The sequence below is a fragment of the Sorex araneus genome, chromosome 1 (assembly GCF_027595985.1).
Source record: "Sorex araneus isolate mSorAra2 chromosome 1, mSorAra2.pri, whole genome shotgun sequence".
NCBI classification, from domain to species: Eukaryota; Metazoa; Chordata; class Mammalia; order Eulipotyphla; family Soricidae; genus Sorex; species Sorex araneus.
In genome coordinates this window covers 171,771,259-171,788,920 of record NC_073302.1, presented here as the reverse complement: position 1 = coordinate 171,788,920, position 17,662 = coordinate 171,771,259, and the positions used below count along the sequence as shown (strand labels likewise).

Below are 17,662 nucleotides of genomic sequence, written 5' to 3'. Positions count from 1 at the left end.
ACACACAAATAAATACAGACATAAACACAGGCACACAGAGGCACACACACAGATACACTTCCCCCCAACACCCCCCCCTTTTTTATAGTTGCTCTTAAAAAGCCACTAGGAGTAGCTGTAATAAATATACATTAATGTTCAATACTTTTCCACCTGAGACCAGTCCAGACAGGAAGTTATAACCAAAACTGTGAATCAGTGGTTCTCAACCTTCTGACACCTGCAGGCAAGCACTGGTGGCCGGAGACCACTGACCTATATAAATATATGTGTAGAGACTATTACAGTGATAACAAACAGATGTCAAATCTATTTGGTGTGGTCCAGAATCGCTCAACTATTTGATCATGCAAGCAGATATTAATGGGGCTTATATAAAAGTTAGAAGCAAATTTGGTCCTTGTTTTCTTTTTCCTAAGTCATTTTTGAAAGTGCATTTCAAGGTTAGTCTTCCTGTCCCATTCTCAGTGACCGAGGCTAACACAGCTGGGGACAGAAGAGAAGGCACTTTATCTCAGCACGTCTCTATGTCTCCCTTAGAGACTGGCAAGCCGCCAAGCTTAAAAGTGAAATGAACTGTTCTGGGAAAAAAACCCTTCAGAAATTAAATGACTGATAGCTGCTATATATTCCTACTATAAAATTAGAATTATATCTTCCTGCTATTAATAGTCCACCTGAAGTTCTACTTCAGTTGGAACAATTCCTGCATAATTGAAGACATCTGACAATTCATTTTAAGATTATGTTTTTAGTCTAATAAATTAACAAAGTTATCCAAGCAAATCATCAATAATGGACACTAAAACAGCTCATCTTTATTAACATTTGGCAGCACTGCTTTCCTACAGAGAGTAAAAAGCAACCTCAATTGCTTTGGTGATTAATTCTCAGTGTATGACAAAAAAATAAGTGTAGCAAAAGCTACAGATGCTTGATGTAAGCCAGACATAACCTTCAACCCACTAGTAGTTCCTTCTATTCAAACACAACGAAAGAATGTTTAATAAGCCAGAGGTAATATAATATTAAGGAGGCTTGTTTCAGGGGATTAAAAACCTAAACTCTTGTGTGTGTGTATATATATATATATATATACACACACACACAAGATATATATATATATATCTGTTGTCCCATTGTTCATCGATTTGCTCGAGCGGGCACCAGTAACATCTCCATTGTGAGCCTTTGTTACTGTTTTTGGCATATTGAATATGCCACAGGTAGCTTGCTAGGCTCTGCTGTGCAGGCAGGATACTCTCGGTAGCTTGCCGGGCTCTCCGAAAGGGTGGAGGAATCGAATAGAACCTGGTTCGGTGTGTGCAAGGCAAACGCCCTATCCACTGTGCTATCGCTCTTAAATATATAAATATATATATATATGAAATATGTACATATATATTCTCCATCTATAATCATCCTTGAAAATTAATGAAGCAGATGGTTGGGGAAAAATACTAAGACAAATATATATATAAAAATTTTTTGCCTATCTTCACTTCATTTTTTACAATTTTTATTTATTTTTTATTTTGGGGTAACACCTGGCAATGCTCAGGACTTATTCCTGGCTCGGCACTCATAATTATTCCTGGCAGTGATTGGGGACCATATAGGATGCCAGAGATTAAACTACGGTTGGCCTCGTGCAAAGCAAACCCCTACTCACTGGACTATCTCTTCATTAAAAAAATAAAATTAAGAAGCCACTGTTTATTATAAGGTTGTTCATAATAGAGTTGTTTCAGGCATACAGTGTTCCAATACCAGTCCCACCACCAATGACCCCAGGTTCCTTTCCACTCACCAGACTGAGCCCCTTGGCAGGCACATAACAAATTCATTTCACAGTTTTTGCACAACAAAATATAAAAGAATAGCAAATGGCATTACCTAAAAATAGATCAATGTAAGTCAATTTGTGATGATCAGAAAGCTACGTCTTTAAGCTTTCTTAACATAGTAAAGGGCAACCATATGCACCAATACTGAGGGCCAAACTCAATGCCACACATTGACACATCCCTTCTGTCCTTTATTTTTTTGTTTGTTTGTTTTTTCTTTTTGGGTCAAACCCAGCGATGCTCAGGGGTTACTCCTGGCTATGCACTCAGGAATCATCCCTGGCAGTGCTTAGGGGACCATATGGGATGCTGGGAATAGAACCCGGGTTAGCCACGTGCAAGGCAAATGCCCTACCCGCTGTGCTATTGCTCCAGCCCCCACTTCTGTTCTTTAAAGGAGCTAGTTTGTTGTTCTTTTTGGTTTTTTGTTGTTGGGTCACCACACTTGGTGGTGCTCAGGGATTACCCTTATAATGCTTCTTACAAAACTCGTTTCAATGTAGTTGCCTGTTGGTGAAGCTCTCTATCAGTCCTTCAAATCTGCATGATAATCTAACCGGGTAGAATATTCTTGATGAGGTGCTGACTTCATCGAGTTTTTGTTCTACATCCTCCCATACTCTTCTGACTCATAGTCTCATTTGTTAGATCATCTTCACATCTTACGTTATCTTTGTATGTAAGTTCCTTTTTTGATCCTGCTGCTTTTAATATTCTGTCTCTAGCCATCATTTTGAGTACAGTGTGCCTTGGAGTTTTCCTAATTTGGTCTATTTTTGTGGAGAGCCTTCAGCCCTCTTGGATCTCAGAGCCTTCAACTTTGGGAAAAACTTCAACTGTGGAAAATTCTTATCAATGATTTCTTTAACTGTTTCCTCATCACATTTGGCTTCATGTTCTTCAGGACTCTGATGATTATTATATTGCTCTTTTAGAACTCACCCCATAGCCCACTGGTGTGCTGTTCATTTCTTTTCAGACTATCCACTGTTGATGTTCCCTAGCCATTTCCTCCTTCTCATCTTGGAGCTTCTCCACATTCTGCTCAGCTTGTTATTCCGCTGTTCAGAGCATCTACTGACTTTTTTCTATCACCCTCCATGTTCTTCATTCCTGCTCTTTCTATTGTCATTCTGTCGTTCTGACTCTTCTATTTTCTTGTGCTTCACTGACAACCGGTGCCATGATTTCTTGAGTTCATCAAATATCCCCATCATGGTTCACTTAAAATCATTGTTGGAGGATTTCCCGAGCTGGCTGGTGGTGTTTGTGTCTCTGGTGATGATGTTTTCACTTCCTGAACATGGAGGACTTCTGTGTGTTGCCCCAATGGTTTTCTAGTGTTCCTGCTGTGTTGGTGAGTCTTTGTAGTTAGATCCCCTGGAAAATGCTGAGGGATTAGGTGGAGGCCATGCTCTTTGTTCTCTGATAGTCCTCAACAAATGGCAAGAAGCATTAGAGTGAGCAGCATGTCAATAGTTGAGTAGATGTCAGGTGCTGCAGGAGCTGTGATGCGCAGGTGTGGCGGCTGCTGGGACCCACCTGGAAGGGAAGAACCCTGCCTCCCTTCCCTTAGTAACCCATGATGTCACCAGAGGCAGGCCTCACCTGCAGTGGCAGAGTCCTTGTTTTACATTTTCATTTGTGTTCACACCAGGTGGTGCTCAGGGCTTATTGGCTCTATGCTCAGGGCTCATTTACTCCCGTTTCTGCACTCAGGGATCTCTCCTGGTTGGTTCAGGATCTTCCTCCTGTTTCTGCACTCAGGGATCTCTCCTGGTTGGTTCAGGATCTTCCTCCTATTTCTGCGCTCAGGGATCACTCCTGGTTGGTTCAGGGGACCATATTGAGTGCTGGGGGTCGAACAGGGGTTGGCCACATTCAAAGCAAGCCCCTTACCTGCTGCACTATCATTCCACCCTCCCGCCTCATTTTATATTTTTTATTTTTTATATTTTTTATATTTTTTATTTTTTATTTTATATTTTTTATTTTATATTTTTTAGTGTTTATTGAGATAGTGTCATTTAGGGGACCATGTCATTTACAATACTGTTAATGATGGTTTTGTTGCCAGCAGCTTGGCAAAGTGGGGGGGTCAGGGAGGTAAATGTCCACTTCTCTGCTTGACCTGCCCAGGAGGGGCCTGCTGTGGCTGAGGACTGGTGCACAGACACTCCTCCCATCCCACTAACCCCATGAAGCAGCTGTCAAGCTGTACCTACAGTCCACTGGTTCTGCCCAAGGTGGAAGGTGATCCCCGGCACCCAGTTTCTCAGGAAGCTGCGGACTCGCGCTGGAGAGGAACTGCCCTCAGCAGGAAGGAGTCAGTCCTCCCCTCAGCACAGGTGTGTGTGTCTGTGTTCTTTCCTCCATAGAAAAGAATTTCAGGAGGCAAAACGGTGAAGCAATAATGCTTTTATTGAATTAGGGTTGCTTAGAAAGGTGAGAGGGGAGGGGCCGAGGGACAGTACAGTGGGTAGGTTTGATCCTGGCAGCCATATGGTCCCCTGAGCCTACCGAGAGTGACTCCTGAGTGCAGAAACAGGAGTAGCCCCTGAGCATCATCGGGTGTGGCCCAAAACCCAAATAAAAAGGGGGGCACAGGGGAGAAAGAGAGAAGTGTGCGTTCAAGAGAGAACTCAAGGAGTTGGCACCATAGTACAGCAGGGAGGGTGTTTGCCTGGCATGTCGCTGACTCGGGTTCAATCTCTGGAATCCCACATGGGTCCCTGGGCCTTTCAGGAGTGATCCCTGAGGCAGAACCGGGAATAAACCCTGAGCAACATTGGGTGTGGCCCAAAAAACAAAAACAGGGAGGGGAGAGGAGGGGAGCACAGACTGCCCCAGAGTGGAAAAAGCAAGCTGAGAGACACTGCGACAAGCCAGAGATGAGTGTCCAGGGGAGGACACGGCTTGTGAGGGCCAAGCCTTCTTTTCCCATTTTAATAACACAGTTCATTTCTCTGGAAGATCTGGTTGAAATTCGGACCACATTAGTCTATGTTCTGCTGCAGAGAACCATTACCCTTTCACCCACATACTTAAAGTAGAAACAGCAGGGAAATACAAAGGGCTCACTCTTATAGCGCGAAGATTGAAGCATACCTTGTATTTCGAAGACAACATCAGCAAGCATCGGTTTATTAAGGAAAAACTTGAGGGAGGTGTTATAAAACCACAGAGGTTTTCTGGCTTGATAGGTTTTGCAATTCCTTAGGCAATTAATCTGGGAGGGGAAAAAAAACAAGAAGAGAAGGAGAAATGTTGCACAATGAATTCTGAGAATATATATGGGTGAGTGGGAGAATCCAGAAAATGGTGCTCAATGTCTACTAAAATAATGACTCAGTTCCTCCAGCCAGGATTTCCAGGGGAGCTTCCCCTCCAGAGCCACGCACTGTCTGGCAAAGAGCAATCCCCAGCGCTTCAGCACACGCAGCTGGGGAAAACTCCATGCTGGGGAGCTGCATGCAGGGTCCTGGGTCCCAGGGCTGCTCTTGTCACCTGGGAAACCCACCCCGCAGGCCGAATCTCTTCCACGGACAACCAGCCCACTTCTCTCTAGGCAAGTCCACACGGTTTCCGCCTGCTGTCTGGCCAGGGCATCCTGAGGGCACTGGCCTGAAGACAGGACCAAGCCCTAGCAGCAGTGGCAGACCCAAAGCACAGCGCCGGGCAGCAGCCCCATGACCAGACCCTGGTGAGTTCGATCCTCTGATGGGCCATGATATACCACACCAGCAACAACAACAAAAGAGCCAGGGGCATTGCTCCCCACTTCAGTTTCTTTTTGGGCCACACCTGGCGCGGCTCAGGGGTTACTCATGGCTCTGCACTCAGGAGTCACTCCTGGTGGTGCTGGGGTCCATATGGGATGTCAGAGATCGAGCCCAGTTCAGCTGTGTGCAAGTCAAATGCCCCACCCTCTGGACTATCACTCCAGCCCGTTACTCCCCACTTTGGATGAATCAGTTGTGCCAGGAAGCCAGACACTTGCTGAAAAGAGAAAAATACTGTCCTTCCTCATAAGGTAGAGGAACACTGCCAGAGGAACTCATGCACCAGACAGGCTCCTGGCAGTCCTGGCCCCGGGTACCTTCTCTGACCCTGTCCAGTACCTCCCCTGAAGGACACTGAGAAGACCCAGGGCACACACACAGGGGCTGGAACACAGGCATCACCTGTGTGGGCTCCAGAGACCCTCTAGCCAGTCACCACGCTTGGGCCTCAGGCCCACATTGCTGCGAAAACCCAACTGGGGGCACCCCTGGGCCCCCGAGCACTGATGTGGCCCTCCTGTCCAGAAGCATCCCAGAATTTGAGAGCAGCAGAGACTTTAGAAACAAAGCAGCTTATGCCTCCATCTGTAAAAAGCCCGGAACAGCCAGAGAGGATTCCTGGCAGAAGCTGCATCCCCGAAGCACGTCCTGCTCCCAATTCCTCCCTGTGCTGCAGCCAGGGCAGGGGGTGCTCCGAACCCCGGACAACAGGCCTCCTCGCTCCTCCTGGGGCACGGAGGGAGTGGACTTCCCGACTAGGAAGCGCCCAGCCCCAGCCACACCTCTCCCAAGAATCCAATTTATACCCAGTGCTCAGGGGAATGGCAGCTCCGAATCAAGGCCAAGGAAAGGCACAAGTTTGCTGAGAACAAAAAATGTACCGGAGCACATATTCACCTAAGCAATCAGAACACACACAAGTTCATCTAGAGAGCTTTTGAAAGGCAAAACGTAAGTTTGGGGCATGTTTCTACAAAAGCATTATCTAGCTAAGCCAGACTGCAAGAGGGTTACCACTATGCCATCCACTTATAAAACACTTATTAAAGCTGTATACCTGCATCATTCTGTCACTCACACAGAAGAAAGGTCTTCTCCTTAATCCTATGCTATTCATTTCTTCTTACGAGGCCGGGACAGAGGAAGAGGGAGGCACACCGCACAGTGCTCAGGGCTTACTCCTGGCTCTGCACTCAGGGATCACTCCTAGTGGTGCTCAGGGGACCATACGAGGTGCTGGGGATTGAACCCAGGTCAGCCACATGCAAGGCAAGTGCCCTATCTGTTGTATTATCTCTCTAGTCCCCTAACAACTATAATTTTAAAGTTCTTACAGACTGTTTATACAGTATGTGACTAGGTTCAACATATCCAAGCTTACATATATACAGTCTGCATTCTTATTATCTTTGAACCTAACATATAACTTTGAAGTTATACTAGTTGAGAAATGAATCCTTCACTGCTCATGAGATCATAGAGATCTCACAGAACTCTTGAAAAAGGCACAAAAAAGAAATTGTTTGTTCCTGAATGCAATTTTTAACATAAATTTTGAGGACTGAGAAAGCATCCTCTCCAAGAAAGCGTAACTGGAATGGAACAAATTCACCAGCCTTCATTCCTGACATAGGCTGCAAATTCCTGGGGTTCCTGAGGGACATTTCAAAGGATGAAATTCAAAAATTAACATTTAAAAGGCATGACTCATATATTCCAATTCTTATATGAGTAAAAGCTTAGATAGTGATAGAAAGCATATGTTTATATTTAAGTGGCAAATGTTTTACTTAAAACATTTACATACTGACTCAATATTATATATGCATCAAAGTCTACTAGTTATAATTCAGAGAAAGTCAAAGTAAGCTAATTATAATAAACCAATTTACCTTTCCTGGTGTTTTTAAAATGCATTTCACTTTTTCAATAACATTTGAGACATCCCCAGAATCTTTCAACTTCTTCCTGATATCTTCTTCCAATTCTTCCCACTGGAAAGCACCTGTAAATGCATGAATATATGTTTAATTAGAAAGAAAAATCTTAGATTAGGTATTAATGTTCCTTCTGTTTGTTCAGGGGCCACACCTGGCAATGCTCAGGGGTTACTCCTGGCTCTGCACTCAGGAATTACTCCTTATGGTGCTCAGGGGACTATATGGGAGGCGGGATTGAATCCAGGTCAGCCGAGTGCAAGGCAAGTGCTGGACCTACTGTACTATTGCTCCAGCCCCCTCAATGTTCTTTCTTTAGTATTTTTCTTTTCTTCCAGCATCAGTAATTTATTTTTTAGTTTTTATTTCCCATCTACCTAATTTCTTCCCATCAGCCCCTTCTTAATAACCTTTGTTCTATTTTGTCTTTAACCGATTTTGCTTTGTTTTGTTCATCAATTTTATATCCTTATACCATTCACTCAGATGAGATCACTGGTGTCCTTTCCCTTCTGAATTATTTCATTCCACACAATCCCTTCAAACTCATTCTATTTTGCTGTGAATGGCAACATTTCATCATTTTTTAAAATGAAAATATTCCATTTTGTAAATGTATCACCTCTTCTTTGTCCAATCCTTTGCTGATGGGCGCTTAGGGGCACTTAAGTTACATCTATTATTTTAGCTACTGGGAATATTCCCTCCAAGTATCACCTTTTCAAGTCCTATTTCTATGCCAAATATACATCCTTATCACTGTATCACTGTCATCCCATTGCTCATCAATTTGCTCGAGCAGGCACCAGTAACATCTCCATTGTGAGACTTGTTACTGTTTTTGGCATATCGAATATGCCACAGGGGGAGCTTGCCAGGCTCTGCTGTGCAGGGGAGATACTTAGTAGCTTGATGGGCTCTCTCCAAAAGGGGCGGAGGAATTGAACCAGGGTCAGCTGCGTGCAAGGCAAATGCCCTACCTGATGTGCTATCGCTCCAGCCCTTATAATTATCTAAAACATTTAAATTGCTCCTGTTGTTTTCTGGAGCCAGAGAGAGAGTACAGGGGTTAAGGCACTTGCCTTGCATGCAGCTGACCCAGTTTCATTCCCAGACTGCATGGTCTCCCAAGCACTGCCAAAAGTGACCCCTGAGCATAGAGCAAGAGTAAGCTCTGAGCACCACTAGATGTGGCCCAGACCCTCCAGCCCCCAACAACAACTGTTCTCCTCCCACTAAGTTGCTTCTCAAGCCCTGGACACTTCCTCCCTGGATAGTTGTTCCTTCTCTGCTGTAAGTCTCAGTGCTAATAGCAATGGGAAAGGCAGGCTGAAAGCAGACTATAGACTGAACATGATAGCCACCCAGTATCTCTATTGCAAACCATAACACCCAAAAGGAGAGAGAGAACAAAAAGGAATTCCCTGTCACAGGGGGGTGGGGGTGGGGGGGACAGCATGGGGAGGGAGGAGGGACACTGGGGCCATCGGTGGAGGAGAATGGGCACTGGTGAAGGGATGGATATTCGAGTATTGTATAACTGTAACACAGGCATGAAACTCTGTAACTGTACCTTCACGATGACTCATTAATAAAAAAATAAAATTTGAAAAAAAAATAGCAATGACCAGAACACAAGTACAATCACAAGTACATTGCAGCACCCAAATGACTTGCCTTGGGCAAGGAGGCAGATCTGGTGTTTTCCATGCATGAAATAAGTTGTACTGACCACACACAGTGACTTCCATTAAAGAGAAGAATATGCAGTAGGAACCAAGTACATTCAGAAAGGTCTTATGCCTGACCAGACTGAGATGCCTCAACAGAACAAGCCTGAAGACAGCAGCCAGACTGTTCCCCGATGAAGGCCCTGGGGTGAAAGGATCCCACCCCCTCCTTCCCTCTTTCAATGTCATGCCTGCCACGTCCCCGCCGTATCTCCCCCAGCTCATTTCAACAGTCTTACCCACTGTCAAGCCCCAGTTTCTGCTGGGACTCACCCATGTCTTCCTAATCGATGGTCAACAGAAGTTCCTTTTGCCTCCTCTCAGCTGCCCACACCTCCCTGCTCCGTGCCGGGCTTCCCTTCCCTACTCGTCCAAGACACTACTCCGTGCTAGGAAGTTCCCCAAGGCACAATTCCAACTACGCTATTATCCCCATCCATCCTACAGAGAGTCTATCTCCTGAAAAAGTGATTCACAAGGTACTATATGCCAGTCACAGGTGGGAGATCCCGAGCTCGTTCTATTCATTAGTGGTGTAACCTGAATCCAAAAAATCAGTCAGAACCCCCCTCCCCCCACACACACCCCAAATCTAGCTTCTTCAAGGGAACTGAATTGCAGCTGCAGCCATTATTGCCCCCTGGTTCCAGCCCCATCCCCCACCCGGCCCCGGCTCAGGGCCATGCTTTGGCACCTTTAGGTTACCCAAGCCAGGGGCAGCGCTTGGGTTTCTGTATTTCTGACCCTCTAGGCTGAGGCATACTAAAGGAGAGCACAGATGCCATCTCTTCCACGTCAAATTAAATGAACTAAAAACATCTGCACAGTAACTCAACTCAGAAGACCTGAAACCAAGCATCGAGTCTACATATATGGGACCAGTAGTAGGTAAACCATACGTCACAAATTTGTAAGTCACAGGTAAATTTGTAAATGCCAAATTTGTAAATTACCAGTCATAGAAAGATGCCTGGGAACGGAAGTCAGGTGAGTTTGTCGGGACACCCTAAATATTGGGTTTTCACTTTCCATCTGCCTCATCTTAACTCCCCCCCTAAATTCACGGGGGCGTAGCCAGGAGCCTCAGGCTCATTGGTGGGTAGAGGTGAGGCAGATCTTTATCTCTGAACCACAGAGCCAACAGCACTGAAAGCCAAAGACCCAAACCACAACCCAACTGGAAAATGTGCCTGTCAAGGGGGAAGGCTGAGGGGGTAGGAGGGAGCCTGGGGACACTGTGGAGGGATGGTGTCCGGACACTGTGTGCCTACTAGGGCCACCTTTGTAAGCCACGGTGCCTAAATTAAAACATCAATATTGAGTTGTTCTCCTAATCATTACATCTTTGACACGCACGGGCCCTAATAAAGCGAGAATCTTTCGCCTGCTCTCTGTGAGCAGGATATACTCAATACTAAACAGCAATTTCCCCTCTATTTCACTATCAATTAATGTATACATATCAACTTAACACCGTGTTTTTATGAAGTTGTTCGTAATACAGTTGTCTCAGCATTCAATGGTCCAACACTAATCCCACCACCAATGCTGGCTCCCCTTCAAGACTGTCCCCAAATCCCCACCATGTACCTCCCCCCCCAAGCCTGGTCCCCGGATGGGTACACATTAGTTTATTTTTATATTGCTTGTTACAACAAAGTGGCAAATAGAATTATCAAAAAATAATTGAGCAAGAGAATATTTGTGAAAATTGTTGTATCTCCGCATGGGGTCAGTAAGTCATTGTCCGGGGGTTTACTGAGCTGTTTGTTGGTAGCTGGACCTTCTGTGTTAATGGTTTTATTTATTGAGCCTAGTTGGTTTCTACGCTACTTTCCCATCTAATTTGCCACGCTCCAAATGGGTTGTTAGTATTGAGGAATTTGGGGATGTTGCTCCGGGATCTGTAGAACCGGGGTGATTCTCAGCCACCTCTCTCCCCAGAACCTCAGAGTTAGCAGTTTGGCTTGGCATCTCTTCTGAGAGTAGTCATGAAGCTGGTCCACTGTTTACATGGTGGTGGCTGTAGGATGTGAGGTGTGTGTGTAACACACACACACACACACACACACACACACACACACACACACACATTATTTTGCCTAAGCTAAGGATCCGAAGATTGAACTCAGGGTCTCACATGTACAAAGCCTGTGCTCTATGGCTGAGTCACAGCCCTTGCCGGGTCAATCTATCTTTTTCCCTTTGTTTTGAGCCTCCCAAGTGTGCCAGAGCCCCAAGGTTCCAGCGGTGGTACCCAGAAGGCCTGCAATGCTGGGCTCAAATCCAGGATTGTGCTCCAGCCCTCGAGCAGCCTCCTCGTTCAATAACCAGCCCATTCCTACGGTAACGCACTACAGAGAGAAGGCTTGCTTTGCAGGGTGGGGATGTTGGAGCATGACCCCGGGATCTCAGGCCTGTAAGGTATGTCCGGGAAGTATTTTTAAACATGCAGAAAAGCATGCCATAACTCTCAGAGCTGGATATTTGGTGCAAACTGAAGAAGCAAGACGCACTCATTTGCTCTGGCATTTCAGTAAGCAATCTGGCATTCTAAGGACCAACCCGAGCAGGAAGAATTGGAAGCTGAACTTTTTTGGGGGGGTGGGGGGTGGGAGGTCACACCCAATGGTACTCAGAGCTGACTTTGGCTCTGCGCTCATGGATCACTCCTGGTGGAGTTCAGGTGGCCCATGCAGTACCAGCGACTGAACCCGGGTGATCTGCCTGCAAGCAGAGCGCTCCACCTGCTGTACTATCTCTCTGGCCCTGGAAGCTGCCCTCTTGAGGCTCTGACAAAGCTTCCAATTCTTCACCGTGAGACCACGTGACTCAGGAATGTGCAGGCAGCAAGGCCCTATCACACAGGGAAGAATAACTGGAATGTGCACTGGCGGAGGGATGGGTGTTTGATCATTGTAAGATTGTAACCCAAACATGAAAGCTTGTAACTATCTCACGGTGATTCAATAAAATTTTTTAAAAATTTAAAATAAAATAAAATGAAACAAGTTGGCTAGGACAAAAAAAAGAATAACTGGAGGCCACAGAAGAGCCATTCTGTGAGACTCAGAGCCCGTGGCCCTGGCTTCCAGATCCACCTCCCGTGACCCATTGTCAATCTCTGCATGTTTACACCCCAACGGTGTCAGCGACTTTCCAGCAGGACATGAGCATAAACATTCAAACCCGTCAGTGTGGTGGGTCAGAAATGTGCCTGTGCCTGAGAGACAAACGGCAGGTAGGGCACAGCCTGGCACACAGCCAGCCGGGCCTCATCACTGCATCCCATAGGGTCCCCCGAGCACTTCCAGGAATAATCCCTTGTCGCAGAGCCAGGAATGAGCCTCAAACCCCCAAAATAAATAACCCGAAGCCTTTTCTGTCAGGTGAAAGGGCTAACTAAGTGACCAGAGAGCCTGTCCCAAGTGTAGGGCCCAATGTCCACTGTGACACAATCGACACAAAGCACTTATTCTGGAAAGCACAAAATTTAAAAAGAAGCTAGAACACTTTACTACTGATGTACCAGCAGTAGCACACATTAGGAAAAAAATATTAGTACACCGGGCTTAACCCATAACAACATGTTAGTAATCTCTTATACAAGGCCTCAATGGCCCCATGGTGAGACACAACAATCTTCATCCACTTTTTTTTCTATGGAAACCTCTTTTGGTCATTTTTAGAGAACAATTCATAATAAGCAATACAAAATAAATTAATGAGAGCCTGCTATTGGGGCAGGCTTGGGTGGTGGTTGGGAAAATTCAAAATAATGGTGGTGGGAATGCGTACTGGTGGTGGGACTGGTGTTGGAATACTGAATGTAATAAATTATCGTGAACAACCTCATAAAAATGAAATAAAAATAAAAATTAAAAAATTAAAAGAGCTAGAGCATTCATTTCTTGCACTCTGACTCCTCTTTTATTGCCCTTTCCCAGGCAGGAGACAGTTCTGAAGTGTTTTGCAGCCTGTGTTTGCTCAGGGCAAACAGTCCCGAGCGTGATGGGAACGTGGCTCGGCGGCCCCCATCGGCGGCCCCCGCCAGGCCGCCTGATTCCCGGATCCCGGAGGAGCCTGCAAGGCCGGGACTTTGGGGGAGGAAACCATTGCGTAACTGGTCTTAAAATGCTGTTCAAAGTCTTAGCGTGTTTAACAAGAATAGAAGCAAAATAAAACCACACAAGGCCAGTCTCTTTACTGAGGTTTGAGGGAGAAAAAAAAAAATGCAGGCTTAAACTTTTACCTGTTTAACAAATCCTTAAAAATAAAAAACCAGGGCTGGAGTGATAGCACAGCAGGGAGGGCGTTTGCCTTGCATGCAGCCAACCCAGGTTCGAATCCCAGCATCCCATATGGTCCCCTGAGTAATTACTCCCCAGGAGTAATTCCTGAGTGCAGAGCCAGGAGTAACCCCTGTGCATTGCCAGGTGTGAACCAAAAGAGAAAAAAAAAAGCCAGCCTCCTAGCCACAAAAACTACAGTAAGGCAATAAGTAAGTAAGTAAGTAAGTAAATAAATAAATAAATAAACAAACATCTAGACACTTGAGAGAGAAAATCTGATCCCCCACCCCCTCTCTTTACATGTTTTATTCTGTGGCTACACTCGCTAGTCCTCAGGGCCCACTCCTGGCAGGGCTCAGGGACCCTACGTGGTGCAAGGGATCGAACCAGGGTCAGCCCTCACAATGAGAATGCCTTCCCCCTTGTACTAACTCTCCATCCCCGTGTTGTTTCATGTTTTTAGAATTTTTTTTTTTTTTTTTTGCTTTTGCTTTTTGGGTCAAACCCAGCGATGGGATCTGGGATGCTGGGAATCAAGCCCGGGTCAGCCACGTGCAAGGCAAACGCCCTCCCCGCTGTGCTATTGCTCCAGCCCCAGTTTTTAGAATTTTTGTTGACTGTCAAAAAAAACCCAGCTAGAATACTTTTAAACAATCCAATTTCTGCTTGAGACTGAGATTATACTCTGTAAGGTCAGACCGACAGGCAGAGCTGAGGAGAATGAGTGCAGAGGGACCCGGGCACTGAGTGGGATGCCGCTGAGGCCTTCCTTCCCGAGCTCTGCCTGAGCAGCCAGCGGGGCCGTCCCCCAGCCCAGACCTTCAGACCTTCAGCCCTTGGCCCGCTCTGACTCCCTGCCTGGACTGTCACGTACAGAGAAATCAGAGCAGAAAGGCAATGACGAGTCCAGCGTCCAAGGAAAAGTTTGTGTCCAGGGACTTGCAGCTCAGCTGGTTCCTCAGGCCTCTCTCCGCTCTCACACAGCTGCTATATCTCTTTCCCAGCTTCCAATGCGTTGGCATCCAGTCGCCAACAGTCCAGCTCTGGAAACCTCTGCATCAGTCCCCCTTGCTGGCGACCCCCTGTGGACCTTGCGCGCTGAGACCGGTAACTGGGCCACTCTCCCAGCCTCAGGGCTGATGCCAGGGGCGTGCTCCTTCAGCGGTTCTTCCCAGCTCCTTCAGCAGTTCTTCAGCTCCTTCATGCTGGTTCTTCCCAGCATGGGTCTGCTGCTGTCTGGGGGCCACACCCGTAAGCCACACCTGTCGGGCGGCTGATGTCCCAATGCCAAGCTCTGGTCAGGGTCTACCCAAGCAGAACCTACATACTCACAAGAACCCAGGTGGCACTGTGCTGTGCAAACCGCAGGACTGGAGGAAGGACAAGTCCTCCCTCGCCCACTCAGCATGCTGGCCTTCCTGAGCCCGGGTGACAGACGGCTCCTAGCTGGAGTTGACCTTGACAACTCTGTTTCATCCTGTCATCGCCACAGGCTTCCTGTGCCCTGCCCGATTACCTTCAGGTCGGCAACAGCTATGACGGCCTCAGCTCCTTCCATCCATCAACTCCTGCCCTACGTTCCAGCACCACACTCACACCCCAAAGCCACCGCCATGCCTCAGCAGATGCCACCACCTCAGGGCTGAGTCCCACAGAGATGGTACACAGGATTTTTTGGCTGAAAACTCCAGGCCTTCTACGAACTGGGATGGGCGACCTCCCCCTACCTTCCCATACTTCTGGAAGCGCAGGCAGCCACACCCAGTGACATTCTACCCAGTTAAATATTCTGGATTTTCTGAAGCAGCATCTCCAAACTCTATAATACTGACATCGCAATAGGAGCACAGCAGGTTGGATGGGAATGTAATGTAGAAGCCAAATAATTTGGACTAACAAAAACATTTACACAAAAGGCTTAACTTGTAACAACAACTTAGTACACCCTCAGACAAGGACTTAATGTCCCCATGGTGAGACACAATAATTTTCACAAATTTTCTTCTATGAATATATACTTGGCTCATTTCGCTAGCCATTTAGTGGTAACAAGCAATATGAAATAAAATACCGTGGGCCTGCTATGGGGCCTGGCTTGACGGGTGGTTGGGAAAATGAAGACAAAGATGTAGAGAAGGTGACAGTGGCGGTGGGATTGGGTTGGAATACTGAATGTGCGTGACAAATTATCATAAACAACTTTATAAAACCTAGTGTTTAAATAAAGTGTAAGGGGAAGTTCCCAGAAGATGTTGGATGCTTTATTCTCTGAAGCTCTTTGTTCCTTTTTTGTTTTGGTTTTTTGTTTTGTTTTTGCGCAGATCACTCCTGTGCAAACAGGTGGGCTCAGGGGACCATACAGGATGCCAGGAATTGAACCCAGGCAGGCTGCATTCGAGGCAAGCACCCTATCTGCTGGACACTGATCCTGTCACGGTCCCTAATTGTTCCTTCCCATTTTAAATTTTAGGGTTATTTGCAGGGGGAGGGGGGTGTTGGGAGGAGAATGGGAGCACAGCCAGCTATGTTCAGGGATTTCTCTTGGTTCTGTGCTCCATGATCACTCCTGGTGGGGCTCAGGAGACTACACAGGGTGTCAGGGCTCAAACCCAGGTCAGACATGCGCAAGGCGAGGCCCCCTGCACCCTGTACTATCTGGCCTCTTAAATTTTAGTTTTCATTGTGTACTTTGGGCTACACCCGGTGGTGTTCAGGGTTACTACCAGCTCAGGGCAGGGATGGGGCTGGGTGGCCCAGAGGAGCCTGGCATGTGCCCACCAGCCCTTGGAGCCCTGTGGGCCCGGCCCATTTCTTTCCATTCTGACCCAGGACGTTTAGAGGTGAGACCTGCATTTGCAAAATAACTCAGATAAAACTTCTACTCTTGAGCATGTGATTAATACTGAATTGTAAAAAGGTGAAATAAAAACATCTAATAAGTTGACTCTTAGAAGATAAGAACACAATCAGAAAAACATCGAATCTAAAATAGTCCTAGTCAAAGCTGATTGTATCTCAGCCTGAACTAACTTTAGAGTCTGTTTCCTGTTCCGAAACTGAATGCAATGACCCTGCTCATTTCTCCCCTCAAGCTTTTTCACCCCCTAAATTCCTTCTAAAATCAAGAGTCAAACAGCAAAGTAATAACAAGAGGTGAAGGTAGAGATACATATTTATATGTACTTGAAAAAATTTTTTTCCTTAAACTGGGCAAAAGATCCTTGCATTATCACATTTGGGGTCTTTTTAAAAGAAAATACTAATAATATACGTGCCCACTGTGGGGGTGAGGGAGAATCAGTGCTATATTGATTTTACCACTGATTTCTTTTTCTTTTTGGGTCACACCCAGCAATGCACAGGGGTTACTCCTGCCTCATGCACTCAGGAATTACTCCTGGCGATGCTCAGGGAACCATATGGGATGCTGGGAATCGAACCCGGGTCAGCCGTGTGCAAGGCAAATGCCGTACCTGCTGTGCTATCGCTCCAGCCCCCTGATTTTTTTTTTAAGTGAGCAGATTTAAAACCAAGACTCATAAAAAAGATTGTAAAGACTTGGACCAATTCCTGGCCCTATGGCAGATTCTATCTCAAGCATGCCCTTCACCTCTGATGGTAGGAAGATACACACTCACAGCTTACACGGCGCCAGAACCACACATCGAGATACCTGAATAAATGAAGCGCAGGATGTCGGACAAACAGGAACAGAAAGTGACGTCTTTTACGATGACGCGTAAGGGCGGGTTGCCGGGAGCCGCGGGCTTAGCACCGGGAAACGCAGCATCTCTGTTCACAGCAAAGAGGTCCTGGGTGGTTTGGATGATGCTGGAGTCCTGGATGTCAGCAGGACTCTTCACATTGAAAAGCAGCATGAACACGTGGCTGACGGCGCACAGGACAATCTTGTGGGCCTCGATGACATCCTTCAGCTCTGGGTTGTAGAAGACCACATCCACACACTGACAGCAGAAGAGCAAGTTGTTTAAATCAGAGTTATAATGGGAGGCTTCAGCCTTTAAGACCGGCATTTTCTCTGTCACCGAAAAAAGAACAGGAAAATAACAAGTT

General features: G+C 46.4%; 1 protein-coding gene across 1 annotated transcript in view; it reads right to left on the bottom strand.

Annotated features, from left to right (window-relative positions):
* The window catches only part of RHOBTB3 (Rho related BTB domain containing 3), a 63,402-nt gene that overhangs the window by 21,136 nt on the left and 24,604 nt on the right, over nt 1–17,662 (bottom strand). Inside the window, exons 6-8 of the mRNA XM_055139451.1 lie at nt 17,262–17,627; nt 7,522–7,634; nt 4,956–5,076 (exon numbers count right to left, since the gene is read on the bottom strand). Coding sequence (XP_054995426.1) covers nt 4,956–5,076; nt 7,522–7,634; nt 17,262–17,627 — 600 coding nt within the window. The remainder of the gene's footprint in view (nt 1–4,955; nt 5,077–7,521; nt 7,635–17,261; nt 17,628–17,662) is intronic.